At 40.9% G+C, this 18585-nt stretch overlaps 1 protein-coding gene across 2 annotated transcripts in view; it reads right to left on the bottom strand.

The window, feature by feature from the left end:
• The window catches only part of FNDC3B (fibronectin type III domain containing 3B), a 471921-nt gene that overhangs the window by 233058 nt on the left and 220278 nt on the right, over window positions 1-18585 (bottom strand). For both annotated transcript variants that reach the window (XM_073626229.1, XM_073626230.1), the window contains 2 exons: window positions 3291-3367; window positions 1063-1303 (listed from right to left, as the gene is read on the bottom strand). In XM_073626229.1, coding sequence (XP_073482330.1) covers window positions 1063-1303; window positions 3291-3367 — 318 coding nt within the window. The remainder of the gene's footprint in view (window positions 1-1062; window positions 1304-3290; window positions 3368-18585) is intronic.

Raw genomic sequence — 18585 nt, 5'->3', positions numbered from 1 at the left:
GGCTAGCGCGTACAGGAAGTAATAATGTTCCTTCCATCACCTATGACAAATCATGAATGACTTGGAAATGGTCTGATGGCATTACAGATTACAGTGATTTAAAGCGTTTCTAATGTCATTTTTTTAAATTAAAATAATAAACATGTTATACTTACTTATGGTATTTGAGAGACATGCTCCAAACCTCCTCTTCTGTGGTCCCACGCTGGCGCTGTCTTTTCCTCCTCTTCTCTGTCTGCCCCCATAGCAAACCTATTGCTATAGCGATAGGCATGTAGGCTCAATCACAAGCCGGGGTTTGTGCATCCATAGACACAAAGCATGGCTCGGCCCCACCCACCCCCACTCCTGCATCATAGCATTTGATTGACAGCAGCAGGAGCCAATGGCTTTGTCAGTAAAGGGAGAAAGAGAAGAGATGCAGCTGTGCACAGCATGGAGGTTGGGGGAGCACAGCAAGTTGTAAAACATTTTTACTGTAAGGTAGGGAATGCATTAAGGTAAAAAGTGTTTTATCTTTAGAACCACTTTAAGGCTGGGTTCACATTATGTGTGGCCGCGGGGCACAGCAGGGGGTCTGGTGCGCCCCTGTTCACCGTTTCAGGTCCGAATTAGGTCCGAACATTTGCCTGAATTGGAACCTGAAACCGAGCCAAAGACGCACAGGACCCTTCTGCAGTGTGCTTCGCAGTTACCCCGGAGATGTGTGAACCAGCTCCATAAACAGCCGGTCACACTCTCCTGTTATGCAAATTGGATGTAGGGAAATCCACATCTAATTCGCATAAGTGTGAACCCAGCCTGAGAAATCACTACATGCAGCAGGAAAAAAAACAAAAAAAAAATTTTAATGAGGTATATTGACTCATCAGAAATGCATTCATACAGACTTGTAAAGCTTTTAAAGGTCAACTTAAAAAGTTATAAAGTTTAGGTATTATTATTTTTATTTTTTTTAAATCTGCCAAATGAAAATTTCCACCCTTTGGCCACTTTTGTTAATAGAAAATTGTTCTAGACATATTTTCATGACAGAATAAAATTTAAAATGAAGCCATTTACCTTGCTCTCCATAGATTGTGTGGGGAAGATGATGTGGATAGAATTGGGGAGGTATATCCCCATGCCCCGTGACTGGTGGATAAAATGGAGTATGTGAATTGTGTAGGAAATGCGGATGATGTGCAAGATATGGAGGTAAATGATGAGATGGAGAGATAGCGGATGGATAGCTGGGAGGGTAACAGTCTGGGGATTGTGGTGTAACCACTACACGTCGAACTCCTGTGCTGTCTTCTATAACCTATAGAAGAAAAATAATCAGGACATTCACACAAAGAAAAATAAACATTTATTCAGTAAAGATGAGCAAGATGTAATAACCATGACTAGCTGCAGGCAAGCAATCAAAAAGAATCTCTCGCCTGATACATGTGCGAACGTACAAGTTTTTTTAATGGGTGAATTGCTATGCACATTTTTTATGAATAAATCCCTGATTGTTAGCCATTTATGTAATGTTTTAGTTTGAACATAAAGTTTTAATATATATTATATAGGGCTATACCATATATAGTTTTCCTTTTAAAATGAAAAAAGACCACTATTAGTTACTATGTCTACAGACAGTAATGGCCCTGGTATGCAAGTTAGGTATTTTGTCTGAAGGAAGTAAAAATATTTTACTGACCTAAATGTTGACCTAATTTTACTGAAAATATTAAAGTATGCTTTAAGATGTCAACATAACAGAATAGGAATTACATACTGACACTTGTTCTGTCAGATCCAATACAGTCTGAAACAGCGATAATAGATTTCTCTGTTACTGTGTTCTAACTTCCCACCTGCAGAGGAGGTGTTGTTTCGTGTTTCTCACAAACACCTAGTCACCCACAGCAATGTCAGGCTGATAATGGGAAACATAGTCATGGCCAACAAGCGTACCATCCAGTCATCACATGTAACCATCAGATGGCCATAGACCAGCAGATACTCCACCCGATAATGACAGTGAGTATGTATCTGCTTGCCCTTGCTTTAGCAATCTTATTCCAGTACAGACAAGGGCACACAGTACTTTGGATCCTTCAGCCTTATTTGCAGATTGAAGATTGAGATCTGTTCTGAAATCCTTACTTAGCACTCATGCAGGGAGAAAGAGGGTCATTAATCTAAACCAGTCAGACTCTGCTACATGCACATATCCTGACCAAGGACATGCTGACAAAAAGAGAGAAGAGACAGATACTTCAGCCTCTGTCTAATAATGGGGAGTGGGAATGGAGTGACCAAGCTACATTGCTGCATGAAAGTGAGGTTGCCATTCTGGCTGTGCTGTCTGCCTGGGCTATGTCTGCCTGGGCTAAATCTCAGGACTTACTGAACAAAATGCAATTCACTTGTATATTTAGCTGCTGGTCTAGAGCGGGGTTATTAAATTAAAATTCCCGGAGGTCCAGTCAATAATTATCTTCCAGCACAGGTCCGAATCGTATGTTTGATTCTTAATGGCAACTCGGAGCATCGGCAAACAGCACACGTTTTTGTGAGCGCAATTTAAAAAAAGGGTCCAGGACTTCTTTTTCTGGGTTCCTGCATGTAAGAAAGCCCATTGAGATGAATAGGCTGCCTACATGCAGAACACAGGTAGCAATGATGTAAACCTAGCCTCAGATCCTTCACATCACAATCCGTTATTATAACAGTGTTCTCTGTTCCCCCTGCACATCACAACCCCCCCCCCCCCCTTTACATCACAGCCCCCCTTCACATCAGTTACATCCAGATTACCCCTTTGGAGGTGATCTGGAGGGCACATCAGGCAGAGGGCACATCAGTCAAGAGCTGACATCGGAAGTAGGACAGTTCCAAATGGAGGGCAGGAGCTGCACAACTTTTCCTGATAACCAGCTTGTGACTGGTTGCTACAAACCAATCACCTGCTGGTTAACTTGAAAAGTTAACTTGCCAGCTCCCGCCCTCCCTCTGGAGCTGTCCTGTCTCAGATGTCAGCTCTAAACTGATGCGCCTCCAGCCGTCCATCCGGAGCTGTCCTGACTCTGATGTCAGCTCAATGAGGATAGTGACGGTGGCTGAGCAGAAGAGCCAGCTCCTAAATGGCGGGGCCACTGCCAGTCCAGTCTACCATTTAGTGATGTCTGGTCTAGAGTTTATCTTTAAAGACAACATATGCTAATAAATTACAGTACTGGATTCCAATGCCAAGAACCACTTCAGTGCAATGTCTAATGAAGTTTGACATTATTACTATTGGTGGGTGTTTGTACCTGTGAGATGTAACCAGGAGGCACATGTATTGGAGGGATGGACCCATTTGGAGACATCATTGGAACTTCTGCAGGACCTAAGGGGGAAAAAAAAAGCATTAAGATTATATATAAACGCTTTAACACAAACATGGGATATAAAATGTGATGTTATAAAAGCAACATTCATCTTTATTTCAGCTAAAATAAGTACACAAAGACACTGTAGAGACTTAGGCCGTTTGCACAATGTGCCCTCGAAAGTGCAGCGCCCAGCCCCATTGCTTACAGCCTGTCAAAGTCTATACCAGCCTGAAATATGCTGCAGCAGAACAGGGCTGAATGCTCCAATAAGTGGCACTAGCATTAAGGATACAATGCATTCAGGGATGAATGTCTGGAGGGCAGCTGTTCTCCATTACGAGCATTCGTGCCTGAACCCATGAGGCCGTAAACGCAAGTACCACTCTGTACAGCGTTTAGCCCATCCGGCCACAGTATATTTCAGTCTGTCACAGACTTTGACTTGACATTGCACCTATGCCTCCAGGTGCAAAAAGCACTGGGATTGCACACACAAGGGCTAGAAACCGCAGTTGCAATAGACCTTAGGCCTCATTCACACTGGCACTCCTGTGATTAGCCTTTGTAAGTGCAGGAGAAATCATCTTGGAAGTATAAATGACTTTTATGCTTCCCAGATCACTTCTTCCTGAGTTTAGATGTTCTTGCTTTAAAGCAGGTTTAGCTACGTTTAATCACAATTAAGTATGTTTAACCGCAAATAGTATCTAATTGGATCCTGGACACACAGAATTCAACTTTCTAAACTGACTGTACCACAACACAGACAAACAATCAGTATGACTTAGTGCCGGTTCACACTGATGCGAGTTCATAACGAATGTGATGGGTCAAAAACATTCTAAATTCGCATGTCATCCATAAAATCATTCTTTTCAATGACCATCGTTCACATACATGCGTTGTGATTCCTCTACGAATGCGATGCGATAAAAAAAAAGGGTCTTGTGTGAGTTTACAGCGTTGCGTTGCGCATTTAGACTCCATAGACATCAATGTAAATCATTCTGGAATCGCATTGATGGTTCACATATGTGTGAATTCCACCACACTACTCTCCACAAAAACCAGGAAGTACACAGGAAGTTAACACCTTTTTTTTTTTTACATTATGATTCCATTGGCTAGAACATCAATCGCAGCTATGACCAACTCCTGAAATTCGCGGTAAAATCGCGTTAAATTTGCGGTAAAATCGCACCTCACACAGGACAAAAAAAACGGAACAAATTCACAGCGCAGGAGTGTGAACCGGCACTGACACCATTGAAAAATCATTCCATGCATTTACTCTATAGGTTTTTAGAAATGTCCTCTATAAACGCATATAAACCCAGGTTAGTCAGTGCCTGTGTGAATGAGGCCTTATGCTGTCTATAAAATTCTCTAAGAAAACCACACTGATGCAAATATTCCAGACAGTTGAGAAGCATATACAATTCATACACTGAGAAAAGTATTTAAGACTGATTAGCCAATGCCATTGTCAATGCCATTTCTTACTAAGCAAGAAATACGTTGCATGGATGAACAAGTCCTATGCCATGATTTTTACAGAGCTTTAAAGCCTTCTTGTAAATTCTAAATGTTTAAAAGCAGGGTTAGGCAACCTTTGAGCTTTTGAGCGATGGAGATCTACCTGAACAACATGAAAGAGAGCAAAGACCACAAGGTTGTGGAGCCCCCTTTTATTGTTTTAAGAAATGAAAGTCATATTAAAGGCTATTTGTTTTTTTTTAATAACAAACATGTCATACTTACCTGCTCTGTGCAGCGGTTTTGCACAGAGCAGCCCGATCCCCCTCTTCTCGGGTGCCCTGCCGGTGCTACTGGCCCCTCCCACCTGCCAAATGCCCCCAGACTAAGCAGCTTGCTCTGTGGGCACCCGGGCAGGCTTGCTCCCAAGCAGCTGCACTGTGTGTCCATTCACACACAGAGCCGTGGCTTAACCCAGCCCCCTCTCTGTCCCCACTGGCTCACCATTGGCTCATCTTCTCTATGTAGCAGCCCCCAAATACTCACCTAAGCCCCATTACAATCCACCGATGTGCACAAAAGCCTCAGCTCTCATTGGCTCCCGCTGCTGTCTCAGCCAACAAGGAGGAAAAGTCCCCCAGAGAGCTGAGGCTGTTGTGCACATCGGTGGATGTTGATGGGGCTTAGGTGAGTATTGGGTGGCTGCTGCACAGAGAAGGGTTTTTAGAATACATGAAGGTAAAAAACCTTGACCCTTTAGAACCACTTGAACTAGAAAGACCTAACTAAATAGTAAGGAAAATGTAAAAAAATCAAATAAAAGAAATATCACTGTGTCCACAGTGTGCAGACACTGTCAGTAGAGCAGTGGATGGTGTCAGTAGGGCAGTGGAAGTCTCCATAAGGCAGAGGATGGTGTCAGTAGGGCAGTGGAAGTCTCCGTAGGGTAGAGGGTGATGTCAGTAGGGCAGTGGAGGGTGGCAGTAGGGCAGTGGACGGTGTCAGTAGGGCAACGGTTGGTGTCATTAGGGCAGTGAAGCAGTGGACAGTGTCAATCAGTAGAACAGTGGACCTTGTCAATAAGGCAGAGGATGGTGTCATTAAGGCAGAGGATGGTGTCAGTTGAGCAGTGGATGGTGTCAGTAAAGCAGCAGGTGGAATTAGTAATTTTTTATTTTTTTATGTTAGTGTTTATTTTTTTTTTTACAATTTTATTTTTTAATATATATTTTACATTTTTTTAACAGCCCTGTTGGCTTTGAAGAGACAGAGAAAGGAAATTAAGGACTGTGTCTTTAAAGTCTGTCTCTACAGCCTCAGTTGCACAGAATGAATAAACAGGAAGAGCTCTGCACACAGTCTCACTGTTCATTCACAAACTGAAGCATAGTAAACAGAGTATACGGTGCTTCAGTTATTAAGGAACTGAAGGAGGAAGGAAGAGAAGGGGAGTGGAGTGACCAGGGGAGCACACAGGGGGGCCCAGACAGCAGGAGGAAAGGGAACCTAGACAGGAGGGGCAGCAGCATTTACTGGAACCAATCCCCTGTAGTTCCCCCCTGTAGCAACTGAAGTGAGTTGAAGTGAGTTCAATACAAAAAATAGAGAAGGTTCTGGCTGAATAATTTCACGATTTAGGATGTCGGTTGATCAAAACCAGTGAACAGGGGCTAATCAAGACTACCACGTGGTATTTGATTTACATTCAGGATTCAGTGTGATGCGATTTTTAGCCCATTCAAATGTATTGCATCGGATCGCACCAAAAGTAGTGTATGCACTACTTTTAAAAACTCCCTGCAACCGGATTGCATGGCACTATGATACCATGCAATCAAGTGCAGGCAAATTTGCACTGCATTTGCAATCTGCTTTTGGGGTTTCAATAGGAATCTATTAATACCTGCAGCAGATCATACACCCAGTGCATTTGGAATGCGGCGTGGAAATTGCACATGGAACGCTGGCTTCCCACATTGCATTTCTGTGTGAACGGACACTCAGTAAATACAGGCAAAATTTGCCTGCCTTTCTTCGTTCACATGTGATGTTGTCAAATATATTTGTCTGTGAATGGATGTACTAATCATCTCCAATGAACAGCTTGCCCACTGAATATAACAGAGTTCTCTACATCTCTATAACGAATGGAAATGGACTAATCAAGCTAAATGTTAACAGTGATGCAAACTTTAAACAAAAAGCCAGCGACAACCCAGCAGATCAATATCAAAAATTTGAAAAAGGAGAAAATGATCTCATTTATATAGGCACTCATTTTTTTACAGTTGTCTTGGATTTCAACAGCACGCAAGGTCTAAAACTAAGCCACATGTTGATACCATTATAGCTGGGCCTCACTATCCCCTTTGGATCTCACCTTACACTATGGAGCATCCAACAGAAGTAACACTCTGGGTAGAAGGCGAAAGGCAGGGACATCCAGTGAGGAGGCCTCCGATCTGATGTGCCCAGAGTACAACCCCAATTCCAAAAAAGTTTGGACGCTGTCTAAAATCTACATAAAAACAGAATGCAATGATTTGCAAATCTCATGAACCCATATTTTATTCACAAAAAAAAAAAATAGAAAACATATCAAATGTTTCAATTGGGAAAAGGTGCCATTATAAGAAAAAAATAAAATAGATTTGAAATTGATGGCAGCAACATGTCTCAAAAAGTTGAGACAGGGCAACAAGTGGTACCAATAAGAGAGAGTAGCTTTATTAGCAACATTTCAATAACATTAATGGGTATGAAAAGAGAATCATAGAGAGTTAGAGAAGTAAAGATGGGCAGAAGTTTACCAATTTGTGAAAAGCTGCCTCTAAAACTTGTCGACAAGTTCATAACAATGTGCCTTACGTAATCTTGCAAAGACTTTAAATGTATCATCATCTACAGTTCACAATATCATTAAAAGATTCAAAGAATCTGGAGAAATCTCTGTGCGCAAGGGACGAGGCAGATACCATGATTTTTGGGTCCTCAGATGGAAACAGGCATGATTTTGTGATGTACATCACTGCACGGGCTCAGGAATACTTCCAGAAATCACTGTTTGTGAACATTGTCTACCGTACCATCAAAAAATGCAAGCTAAAGCTCTGTTGTGCAAAGAAGACATATCTGAATATGATCCAGAAACGCCACCGTCTTCTCTTGACCAAAGCTCATTTAAATCTGTTGCAAAGTGGAAAACTGTTCTGTGGTCAGAGGAATCATAATTTGACATTCTTTTTGGCAACCATGTGTGCTGTGTCCTATGGACTAACGAGAAGAGGGACCTTTTGGCTTGTTATCAGCGCTCAGTTCAAAAGCCTGCATCTCTGATGGCATGGAAGGGCATTAGTGCATATGGAATGGGCATTTTGCACATTGGGAATCGCACCATTAATGCTGAGAAATATATCCAGGTTTTAGGGCAGCATATGCCTAGGCAAGAATGGGACAACATTCTTCTCCCAAAACTCTAGCAACTGGTCTCCTCATTTTACAGACGTTTACAGAGTGTTGTTTAAAGAAGAGTAGATGCTACACCATGGTAAACATGGCCCTATCCCAACCTATTTGAAACAGGGGGTTGTACTTTGCCAGATTTTTGTTGCCCTGTCCAAACCTTTTTGAGACGGGCCATCAATTTTAAAATTACCTAATTTTTTTTTCAATGGTACATTTTCTCAGCTTAAACATGTAATATGTTTTCTACTTTCTACTGTCCATAAAATCTGGGTTATGGAGATTGGCAAATCATCGCATTCTGTTTTTATGTAAATTTTACACAGCATCCCAACTTTTTTGAAACTGGGGCTGTAAGATGCACTTGCTTCAGATCATAGCAAGTTAAACAAAAATTGTGACTGCTCCAATTTATAACTAGCCTTTACAGCAAAGTGCACATTAAACGGTGTGCACAGCAAACATAATGTATTTTCCAACACATTTACAGGCTAGCCAGCAAAAAGAAAAAATTACACAGCCTACCAATTTGCATTCCTCACTCTAATCCAACAAAAATAACTTAGATATCAGTTCTATGTATAGACACTGGGACAATATTCCTATAGAAATAACACTGATAAACACAAACAGGTATCAACATATTACTGCATTGCTATGGCTTCAAACTTGACAGCTGAACTTTACTTCCTGCAAAATAGCATGAGCCCTCACAATGGCAAATACATGGAGAAAGCATGCAGCATAAATTTAGCTCTATAGAAGCTAAATATATCTGAAAAAGAATATGATGGCCTTTGTAGTGCAACAAGGGCTTTTCCTATCATGCTCAGTGAGACAGGTTACTGTCCAAATGAGACAGATTCTTGGAGACAACAATTCTGGACAATGCAGCAAACTCTGTAACCTCTCTGGCAGCCACTTCAGTCAGCCACAGGTAGCAATCAACCTCACTGATTCCTAAATGTCATTGTGTTTATTGCAGCATTCACCTGTGCTATCGATTGTGCCAGACCGACTGTCATATCTCATGCTGGAACCCTGGCCATGAGGCCTACAGAACCAATAAATTAACAGACGATAGCCTCCTGGACATCAAAGAAGTCCCTGCAACCTGCTCATTTGCAGAACACAGCATAAGAGGCAACTAATGACTATCCTATATATACAGGTATATATTACTGTTCCATCAGACCAACTACAATTTCAGCATACATTTTCCAAATGGTGATTTATATTTTACAAAAAAATCCAGATTATTCTATTATGGTCATTTGGCATATGCTTCTACATGAATGAGAAAATAACAATAATATACTCTTGCTAATTCAAAGTAGTCCTAAGGACAGATTTTTGGGGGTAGTTCCTTTAAAGTGGAATCCAATAAAATCCTAAGTCTAAACCTACTCCCACCCCCATTCTAAGATTATTAAATCTACCCTGTAAAAGAAAAGATGCCTATACCTATTCTGAAGCTGTGCTGTTCCATTCACATGATCACATCCCAGGGCCGGCTTCAGTGCAGAGGAAAGGCAGCGACAACAGCTGCAGAGCCTGGGTGATGACGTCACCCATAGGCTTATTATGGGGCAGCCGTTGTCGGCTGTCCCTCTTCTACACTGAATCCGGTGCTAGGACCCGATTATGTAACCGAAGCGGCTTCCTAATAGGTTAGTTTAGACATCTTTTCCTTTACAGGGTAGATAGAATAGTCTTAGAATGGGGGTGGGAGGAGGTTTAGTCTTCATTAAAATGTGACTAGAATTCCACTCTTAAGAACTACCTGCCTAATTCAGGCAAGCATTTGCACCAGTAATGGTAAAATTACCAACACGTGCAGCAAATTCAGGTAGCTCTTACTAATGCCACTTTCTAAAACCTGTTACTATGGCAGATACAGATCCAATTACTGACAGTTGCCATATTGAGAAACTGGCGGTAATCAAGACCAACTCTGGGCTGAGGTACTGAACTCTACCAGACCACAGGAAAACCTTACACGGGACCACCTCTTCCAAGTGATCCTGGCCATAGTATGCTTAAACCTGGGCACAGTTTAGAGCTCCCACACTACACAAGCGAACTGGACAAAGAGGGTGGCATGAAAAAACTGCTAGTATTAGTGCAAGAGTAACTCGGGTACACAGGCTGAAATCAGCCGGTATAGTAGTAACAGGGCAGACATTCGACCCGAATGTACAGCCCCCTGTCCGACAGCTGTTGAGCTGTTTTCAATTTTTACAGTATGTGCAATTATTATATCCAGGGAGTCAATCTTGCATACAGCGTAGATCCAGACATCCATATATTTGCCTGATAAGAAGTGAAGAGGGAAAGGGCTCTTGAGCACACAAGAGAGACTGTCCTTCTAAAGGAAAGACAGATGATAGGCCCTGCTTAGACTTGGTAAAGCATTGTGCATACTGCCTACTTTTGTTGCGTTTCACTGAGCTTCTTTCTCAAGTTAAACTTCTCACACATAACTAACAGGGAAGCTTTTAGACCAAGAGAAAATGTATTTCCCTTTCTCCAGTCAGAGTAAAGAGCACAAGAGGAGCCATTCAATGCATGATAGTGTGCCTCACAGAGATTGCAATATGTTCTCAGTTGGCAAACACAGCTCTGTTTGGACAGTTTGTCCAGCCATCCACTCAGCAAACATCAGGATTCCCATTAGAGCAGAGAAAGAAGCAGCAGACTGTGTGCATTCTCACATCATGGCAGGATTCAGACACAAATCTCCTTGTCTCCAACTTGCTCTTATTGTGCATTCTTCTCATTTTCTCCAGGCACTGGCATCATTCTAAAACTGCGCAAAGACAGCTATGTATTCAAATTTTTGGGCAGATAATGTCACTATTTACAAACACACAATGCAATTTTTTTTAAAATAAGCAACCTGAACAATTCACTGTAAATTTTGCATATTGTGTGATTCTCGACAGTCGAAGAAAAATTATATTTCTGAAACTCAGATGCTGAATTACAGTAGATTTAAACTATAGCTGAATCACATTTAGAGGTTGATTTACTAAAGGCAAATAGGCTGTTCACTTTGGAAAGGGAAGTTGAAATTTACAGGGGGATTATTCTCAGAGCTTAGTGGATGCAGTGAACTGTTGCTTTGCAAAGAATACCCAATCACATCCAAGGAAATTAGAAAAAAAAAAAAAAATTCCTTGAACACAAATAGAAGATGGAAGTCAGCAGATCTTCACTTCATTCACTAAGCTCTGGGGGAAAGTCTCTGGCAAAGTGCAATCTCTAGCAATGTGAACAGTCTATTTGACTCTAGCAATTCGACCCCTTATTTTGCTAAGGGGGTAAAAGTGCCCATTATTGAAGTGGTTATAAACCCTCACCACTCTATCCAGATTAAAAAAAGTTTTGTCTATACTATTTAGGTAGGTAGATCTAGAGACAATTATGATTTGGTCACCAGTTCATGCAAGATCCAGCTGCCCACAGCTTGCAAACACAAGGGCGGCACAGTGGTATAGTGGTTAGCAATTTCGCCTAGCAATAAAAAGGTTCTCTGGTTTGAATCCCAACCAGGACACCACCTGTCTGGAGTTTGCATGTTCTCCCTGTGCCTGTTGGGTTTCCTCTGGTTTCCTTCCATTCTCCAAAGACATGCTGGTAGGTTAATTGGCTCCTGTCTAAATTGGCTCTAGTATGAATGTGAGTTAGGGACCTTAGATTGTAAGCTCCTTGAGGGTAGGGACTGATGTGAATGTATAATATATATGTAAAGCGCTGCGTAAATTGACAGTGTTATAAAAGTAACTGAAATAATAATAACGCAAAAAAAAAAAACACCCTTTTACTTGGCAACTGTGCATGCTTGTGCAAATGGTGAGGGATGTAAAAAGAATTATACAGACATCCCTGGGGTCAGTTTTTCTCGAATAAAAACAGCAATTCACCAGGAAAGGTCAAGTGTAGGGTTGTTACATTGGGCCCACGCATATGAACATTTCCTTTGTAAAATATACATAGACACTTCCCCAGAAGATGACCCACAGTCTCACTTGACTACTAACTGTTATAGTCAACATTCATGGATTCAAACAAAACAGTTTTGCAGAAATCTAACTTTTATTTTGAGCTGCTGCCCTTATTCTGACAATAATTGACATGTGTTTTAGTTCCATGGATATAAAAGTAAAGTGAGCCAGGAGATCCCCTTTAGCAGTCTAAATGGCCACACTTTAGCTATATTGTATCCATTAAAATAGTAAAAAGCTACAAATGTATATATATGCTAGATCTCAAACCAGGATAAGGTCACATAGTAATATGATGAAGAATTAACATAGAATCCTTAAAATAGGGTTAAATAAAGCAAGAAAAAAAGTTAACAATCAATGTTTTTCTAATTGGTATAAAATCTATGGTTTAAATCAAACCTAGGTAAATGAGAGGATCCAAAACCACTAAGATACATTTTCTGCCTTCAGAAATCTGGCAACGCTACTCTTATTACATCATATTTCAAGTAGGACACGGCCCATGAACATGTAAATATTACACATTTTGCAGCCCACCCATGAAAAGCCTAGAAAAGCGGATCTTGGCAACAAAACTCACCAGCTGTGCTTGATCATGGAAGTCCCAGCTGGCTTGCGTAGTTAATGTTGGGAGTTGTAGTCTTACAATGGGTGGAAAGCAAAATCAAGACTAACTAGGGCATATGAAAATGAAACTGTTTATTTCCATCTTTGTGGCAGTAATGCTCTTGTGGCTTTCTATCCCTTGGTAACACCTGGCACATCTGGTGGGTTGTTACAGCAGTCCCAATTTTACAGAAGAAAACAGCAGCATTTGATTTCCCTGTTATTGGAAATTAGTCAAACTCCCTAAGATCAAGTTGCTGGTAACAAAAGTCAAAGGACACAAAATCCCACTGATAAAGCTTCATATCAGGTGTATATGTTAGAAATCACCCCTCTACTTTTAAAAAGGTTAGAGGAAAAAACACCTATATTGTGCACCATATCCAAATAGTAGTCGTTCTGACTCTCAGAAGTACGTCAATTGTATCTAGAAACCACAAGAGATGTTAAAAAGATAATAGCAGCCAAAACAAACAAAAAATCCACATAGCAACAAAGGCTACCAAAAAAGCTAGACTTTTTGAACAAAGATGAAGAAAAGGTGTACAAACTCTTAGGACATAAAAAAAAAACTGGGCATGCTAGGCGGAGAAGGGTTTATACATGGGATTACAAATTTTCTGCTTGCCAGTGTCCTAACCTCCTGTAGGAAGCAATATAATCCGACTGTTTCTGAATTCCTATATCCCTCAATGGATGAGCAAGAACAGTAACTACTATAAAGGAACATTATGGGGTTGATTTACTGAAACTGGAGAGTACAAAATCTGGTGCAGCTCTGAATAGAAACCAATCAGCTTCCAGGTTTTTTCTTGTCAAAGCTTAATTGAACAAGCTGAAGCTAGGAGCTGATTGGCTACCATGCACAGCTGCACCAGATATTGCACTCTCTGGTTTTAGTAAATCAACCCCATTGCCATGAGAGATTCATGGAGGCTGCCATTACTGAACTTACTGATCCCTATTCTTCAAAAGTAATCCATACACACCCACTACTTAACCTCCTTGGCGGTATTCCCGAGTCTGGCTCGGGGTGGAATTTCAGAACCAAAAGTGGTAACCCCAAGCCAGACTCGGGATCGCATTGCAGGGTCCAGGAAGAGCTTACTTACCTTGTCCCCTGGATCCTGCGATGTCTCCCCGCAGTGTGAGCGGCTCGTCCTCCGCTCTATTCATCACGGAGCCGGGCTCCGTTCCCTGCGAGCGTTACTGTCTGTCTGTTTGGTCACATTTAAGTGAGTTATTCCTAAGAATTACAGGCCTACAATATAAAATGCCAAATTTCCACACAAAAAAATTGTACCACTTTCAGCATCAAAAATCTGAAATAATCATACCGCCAGTGAGGTTAATGACCCCATAATCCATTTTTCATTAAATTATTTTTTACTGTGTATTCTCCCTCCTTGTAAGGTCCTCCATGAGCACCAATTCTTTCTGTTTCTCCTTCCGTTTAATTTGTTAAAAATGAGTAGTGCACATTAGTTTCAGTCAGTGGCCTGCTCTATGCATACTACAAATCCCAAAGTCCATAATCCATACTCCACAGTCCATCTCAGGAGCAACAAGAGAAGTTGGCTACATTCCTACATTAACAAGTGTAGCAACCCTCTAACAGGAAGTCAGAGCAAAACAGAAACAAAAAAATACATTTGCTACTTATTGAGTGAAGGATACATACTGTACTTGAATATAATTTTATTTATTTTTTTAAACTAGAGTTTAGTGTAACTTTAAAGTGGACATGTGCTTTGCACATACAGGGCAGATTGACTTCAAAGCTTGGCCTCCCAGTAGCATATAGTTCACATTTCCTTTGCTCTCCCATGGTTCTGTTTACTTCTAGGTAGTAATTGGCAAATCTGCATGGCTTCAATACATTGAAGGTTTGGTAAATCTGGTTCAGTGTCTATAGGGGGTGAATTCCATTGTTAAATTATGTCCATTTTTGCACCTAATAGGCAAACTGTTGTCAAAAGATGGCATGGGAAGCTAGAAACTGCCATAGGGGACATTTAACAAAGAAGAAAAAATGTTTTATAAACACTGTAATATGACTGGAAAAACACCAACCCTATGAAATACATGTTTAAGAGATGCATTTAACCTCCCTGGCGGTATGATTATTTCAGAGTTTTGTGTCTTAATGCGGTACAATTATTTTGCATAGAAATTTGGCGTTTTATATTGCAGGCCTGTCATTCTTAGCAATAACACACTTAAATCTGTCCACCAAGAGTCTAGTAGATATCCCGGGTATGATGAAGTTTGAAACACAAAATCATACATTATAATATAATAGATAAATATAAATAATTAAAAAAAAATATATAATAATAATAAAATAAATTTCCCCACAATTCACTATCGCTCAATTCTGCAAGTGTTCTAATTTACTATTGCTGTTTTCTAGGTGGTCTAAAGCCACTTTTGACGTAAAGGGACACTTTTTTGTTGCTATGGACAATCTCCAGTTTCCAGGCAGTAAGAACAGTATATATCATATAAAACTGCATGCAGAGCATGGGCCAAAGCACTGGGGACAAAAGAGAAGTGAAATGATTTCATACAGTACTGTAATCTGTAAGATTACAGTACTGTATGTGTTATGATTTTTACATGTTTTTTAATTTGCCGCCAGGCCCCGCCCCCCGTGTCGCAATGCTCGCAGGGAACAGAGCCTGGCACAGAGAGGCTTTGGGCAGAGGACGGAGCCCGCAGACAGTGCGGGGGGACATCGCAGGATCCTGGGGACAAGGTAAGTAACCTGCACCAGGATCCTGAGATGTAATCCCGAGTGTGGCTCGGGGTTACCGCTAATGGTGCTGAAATTGAACCCTGAGCCACACTCGGGAATACCGTCAGGGAGGCTACGCAGTATGTGGAGTTGCAGAACAGTACGTTCCTCATGGACAATGTCAGCAAAATCATATTCTGGCATCGTATATTGTGGATTTGTAATTGATTTTTGAATTTAGCTTGGTCTAACTATAGCAGTACCCTAATCTGATTTATTTCAGCCTGAAAAAGGACATTTTAGTTTTGTCTGCGACACCTGATTTTTTTATCCAGCGGTAAAAGGCCTGAAGTAGAAGCCACAACAGATATAAAAACTATAGGAAAGCTGTTTCTTAAAATAAAAATAAAGCTAAAGCTATCAACTTTGTACAAACTGGTTAGTGCCACAACAGTTTAATAGTATTGTTTTGGAGCTTTGTTTTTCATAGTATTATGAACTGCATTACTGTAATGTGGTTCAAAAGGTGCAAGGCTTTTTACCTTTATGCATTCTATGCATGAAGGTAAAAAACCTTCTGTGTGCAGCAGCCCCCCAAATACTTAACTGAGCCACATCGTGATCCAGTGATGTGCACGAGAGTCTCGGTTCTCTGGGGGCTCTCCCTCCTCATTGACTGAGGCAACAGTGTGAGCCATTGGCTCCTGATGCTGTTAATTACAGCCTGTGAGCCAATGAGAAGAGACAGTGGCGGCGTCGAGCCGCGACTCTGTGTTTGAATGGACACACAGAACAGCGGCTCAGAAGCCCCTATAGCAATCTGTTTGTTCTGGGGGCACTTGGCAGGAGGGTGGAGCCAGGAGCGCTGGCGGGGGACCCAAGAAGAGGAGGATCGGGGCTGATCTGTGCAAAACCATTGCACTGAGCAGATAAGTATGACATGTTTGTTTTGTTTTTGTTTATTTTAAACTTGATTTTAATATCACTTTAAAAGTTTCCCAAAATGTCAAAACAGGGTGCAAAAAATTACTTCAAAAACAAAACCCCACATTATATGTACCCTTTGTGCCCCTTCCCATTCTCATATATACAATGATTCCCAAAATATTCAAAATATAGTTTTTGCATATGTGTTTGGTAGAAATTGCCTAGGATCTTTGTAGAATCTATACAGACCCTTATAAAAAAATTATAAAAAAAAGTAGAATTTTACTAACATGTGCCAAGTTACATGCCACTTATACAAGGTCATTATTTATGGTTGGAATGTTTCTTTGGTATGTCTGCACTGACTGCCAGATACAAAAACAAAAAAAATCAGCTTATGGTAACAACCAGTTTGAAAAAAAATCTCAGCAGTTCTGTACTATAATTATCTTTACATAAATTAATCAGTGTAGAAAACTGGTTCACCGTATGATCTTAAGAACCCTGCTGTACATCACCCATAGAAAAATAATACAGTACAATATACACATGTTATATTGCACAAGCTATATTATGATTGGATTTTTGACCAAGTCATTTTTTTACACAAGCATTTATTATGTTGAAAGATCTAAAAGTCTCATTGTGCCAAACACATTTTTCCCTTGGAACGTCTGTGCCGCTCATGACATCATAAACATATGGCTCTACTTAAAAAATCTATATGACCCAACAAAGTCAAGGTCAATTACAAAACACAAAACGCATGGAGGTTCATGGCTTCTTCTATGTTCCAGTGCTAATATTTGTCAGTCCTGCATGTCAAAGTAGTGTAGATGTAAACCCTGACTGGATGGCATTTAGTTTGCTACCATGTTTTTGTTTTTTTTTAATTATAAAATACTATTTTCACCTTTTTTCATGCTTTCCTGCATCTCAATGCTGGAGATCTCCTGCATTGCCGCAACCATTTAGGCCTCATGTTTTTAATGCTGCTGTTATGAGCGTCTAGTGGGGTTTTTTTTTCTGCCTCTAAACGACCCTGTATGTTAGCGTATGTGTCCATGCACACATAGACATTTAGGGCTCATTCGCACATTGAGATTGATTTACTAAATAGTTTTAAGTGTGTTCCATTCACACTGCAATGCAGCCCGGGCTGTACCACAACGCGTTGCGATAAAATGCAGAGATGCTGCATTTTATCACAGCGCATGTGTGTATGTTTTGTACACTTAAAATAAAGTTTACTCAAAACCGAAAAAACGTGCACCGCACTGCCCCCTAGTACAGCCGCGAACGGACAAGTAAAGCGATCTGGCTGCTGTCCGTTCCTGTGTGAAAGGAGCCTTAGACCACAGTGTTGCCAACCTACCAGATTGAAATTTACTGACACAACACCCAAAATTTACTGCCACAGCCAAGTTTTTACTGCCATTTCCAAAAGATACAAAACTACAGTTTTAAGTGCACATTTTAGTATTTAGGCTACAAACAACTACAATCTGCAATTAGCAATGTGATTTAAGGTAGATATTAAGGCAAAAAATATAATTTCCTATTTTATATACGATAGTAAATACAATAGATTTACTAGTAAGTAGCTCAGGGACAGGACTCAGGAGGACAAGAAATAAAAATGAGCAGGCACACACTTGTGAAAATGACTCTCACAGTGACACTGACAGCATTGTGCAGCAGCAGAGATGATGATGACACCTCACCGTCACAACACGTTCCCCCCCCCCTCCTGAGTCACAGAGACAGTCTCTCTCCCCGCCAAATGGTCTCTTCAGTCCACTCTAGTCCAAACAGCACTGACAGTTCCGCTCCCAGCTTGCCTTGCTTACACAAAGTTCCGGCCACTTGGCTCGGCTCCCTTGCACCATGACATCACACAAAATGCTCAGGCGCTGCTTCCACCAGACCCCTAACAGCGCTGCCCGAACACACTGTAGAAGACACTCAAATGGTCTTGGCCGGGCCAAGCGTCACAGCCATATTTTTTACTGGC

The sequence above is a fragment of the Aquarana catesbeiana genome, linkage group LG04 (assembly GCF_042186555.1).
Source record: "Aquarana catesbeiana isolate 2022-GZ linkage group LG04, ASM4218655v1, whole genome shotgun sequence".
Taxonomy (NCBI): domain Eukaryota; kingdom Metazoa; phylum Chordata; class Amphibia; order Anura; family Ranidae; genus Aquarana; species Aquarana catesbeiana.
Note: the sequence above shows the minus strand (reverse complement) of the source record. Positions and strands in the feature narration are given on the sequence as shown.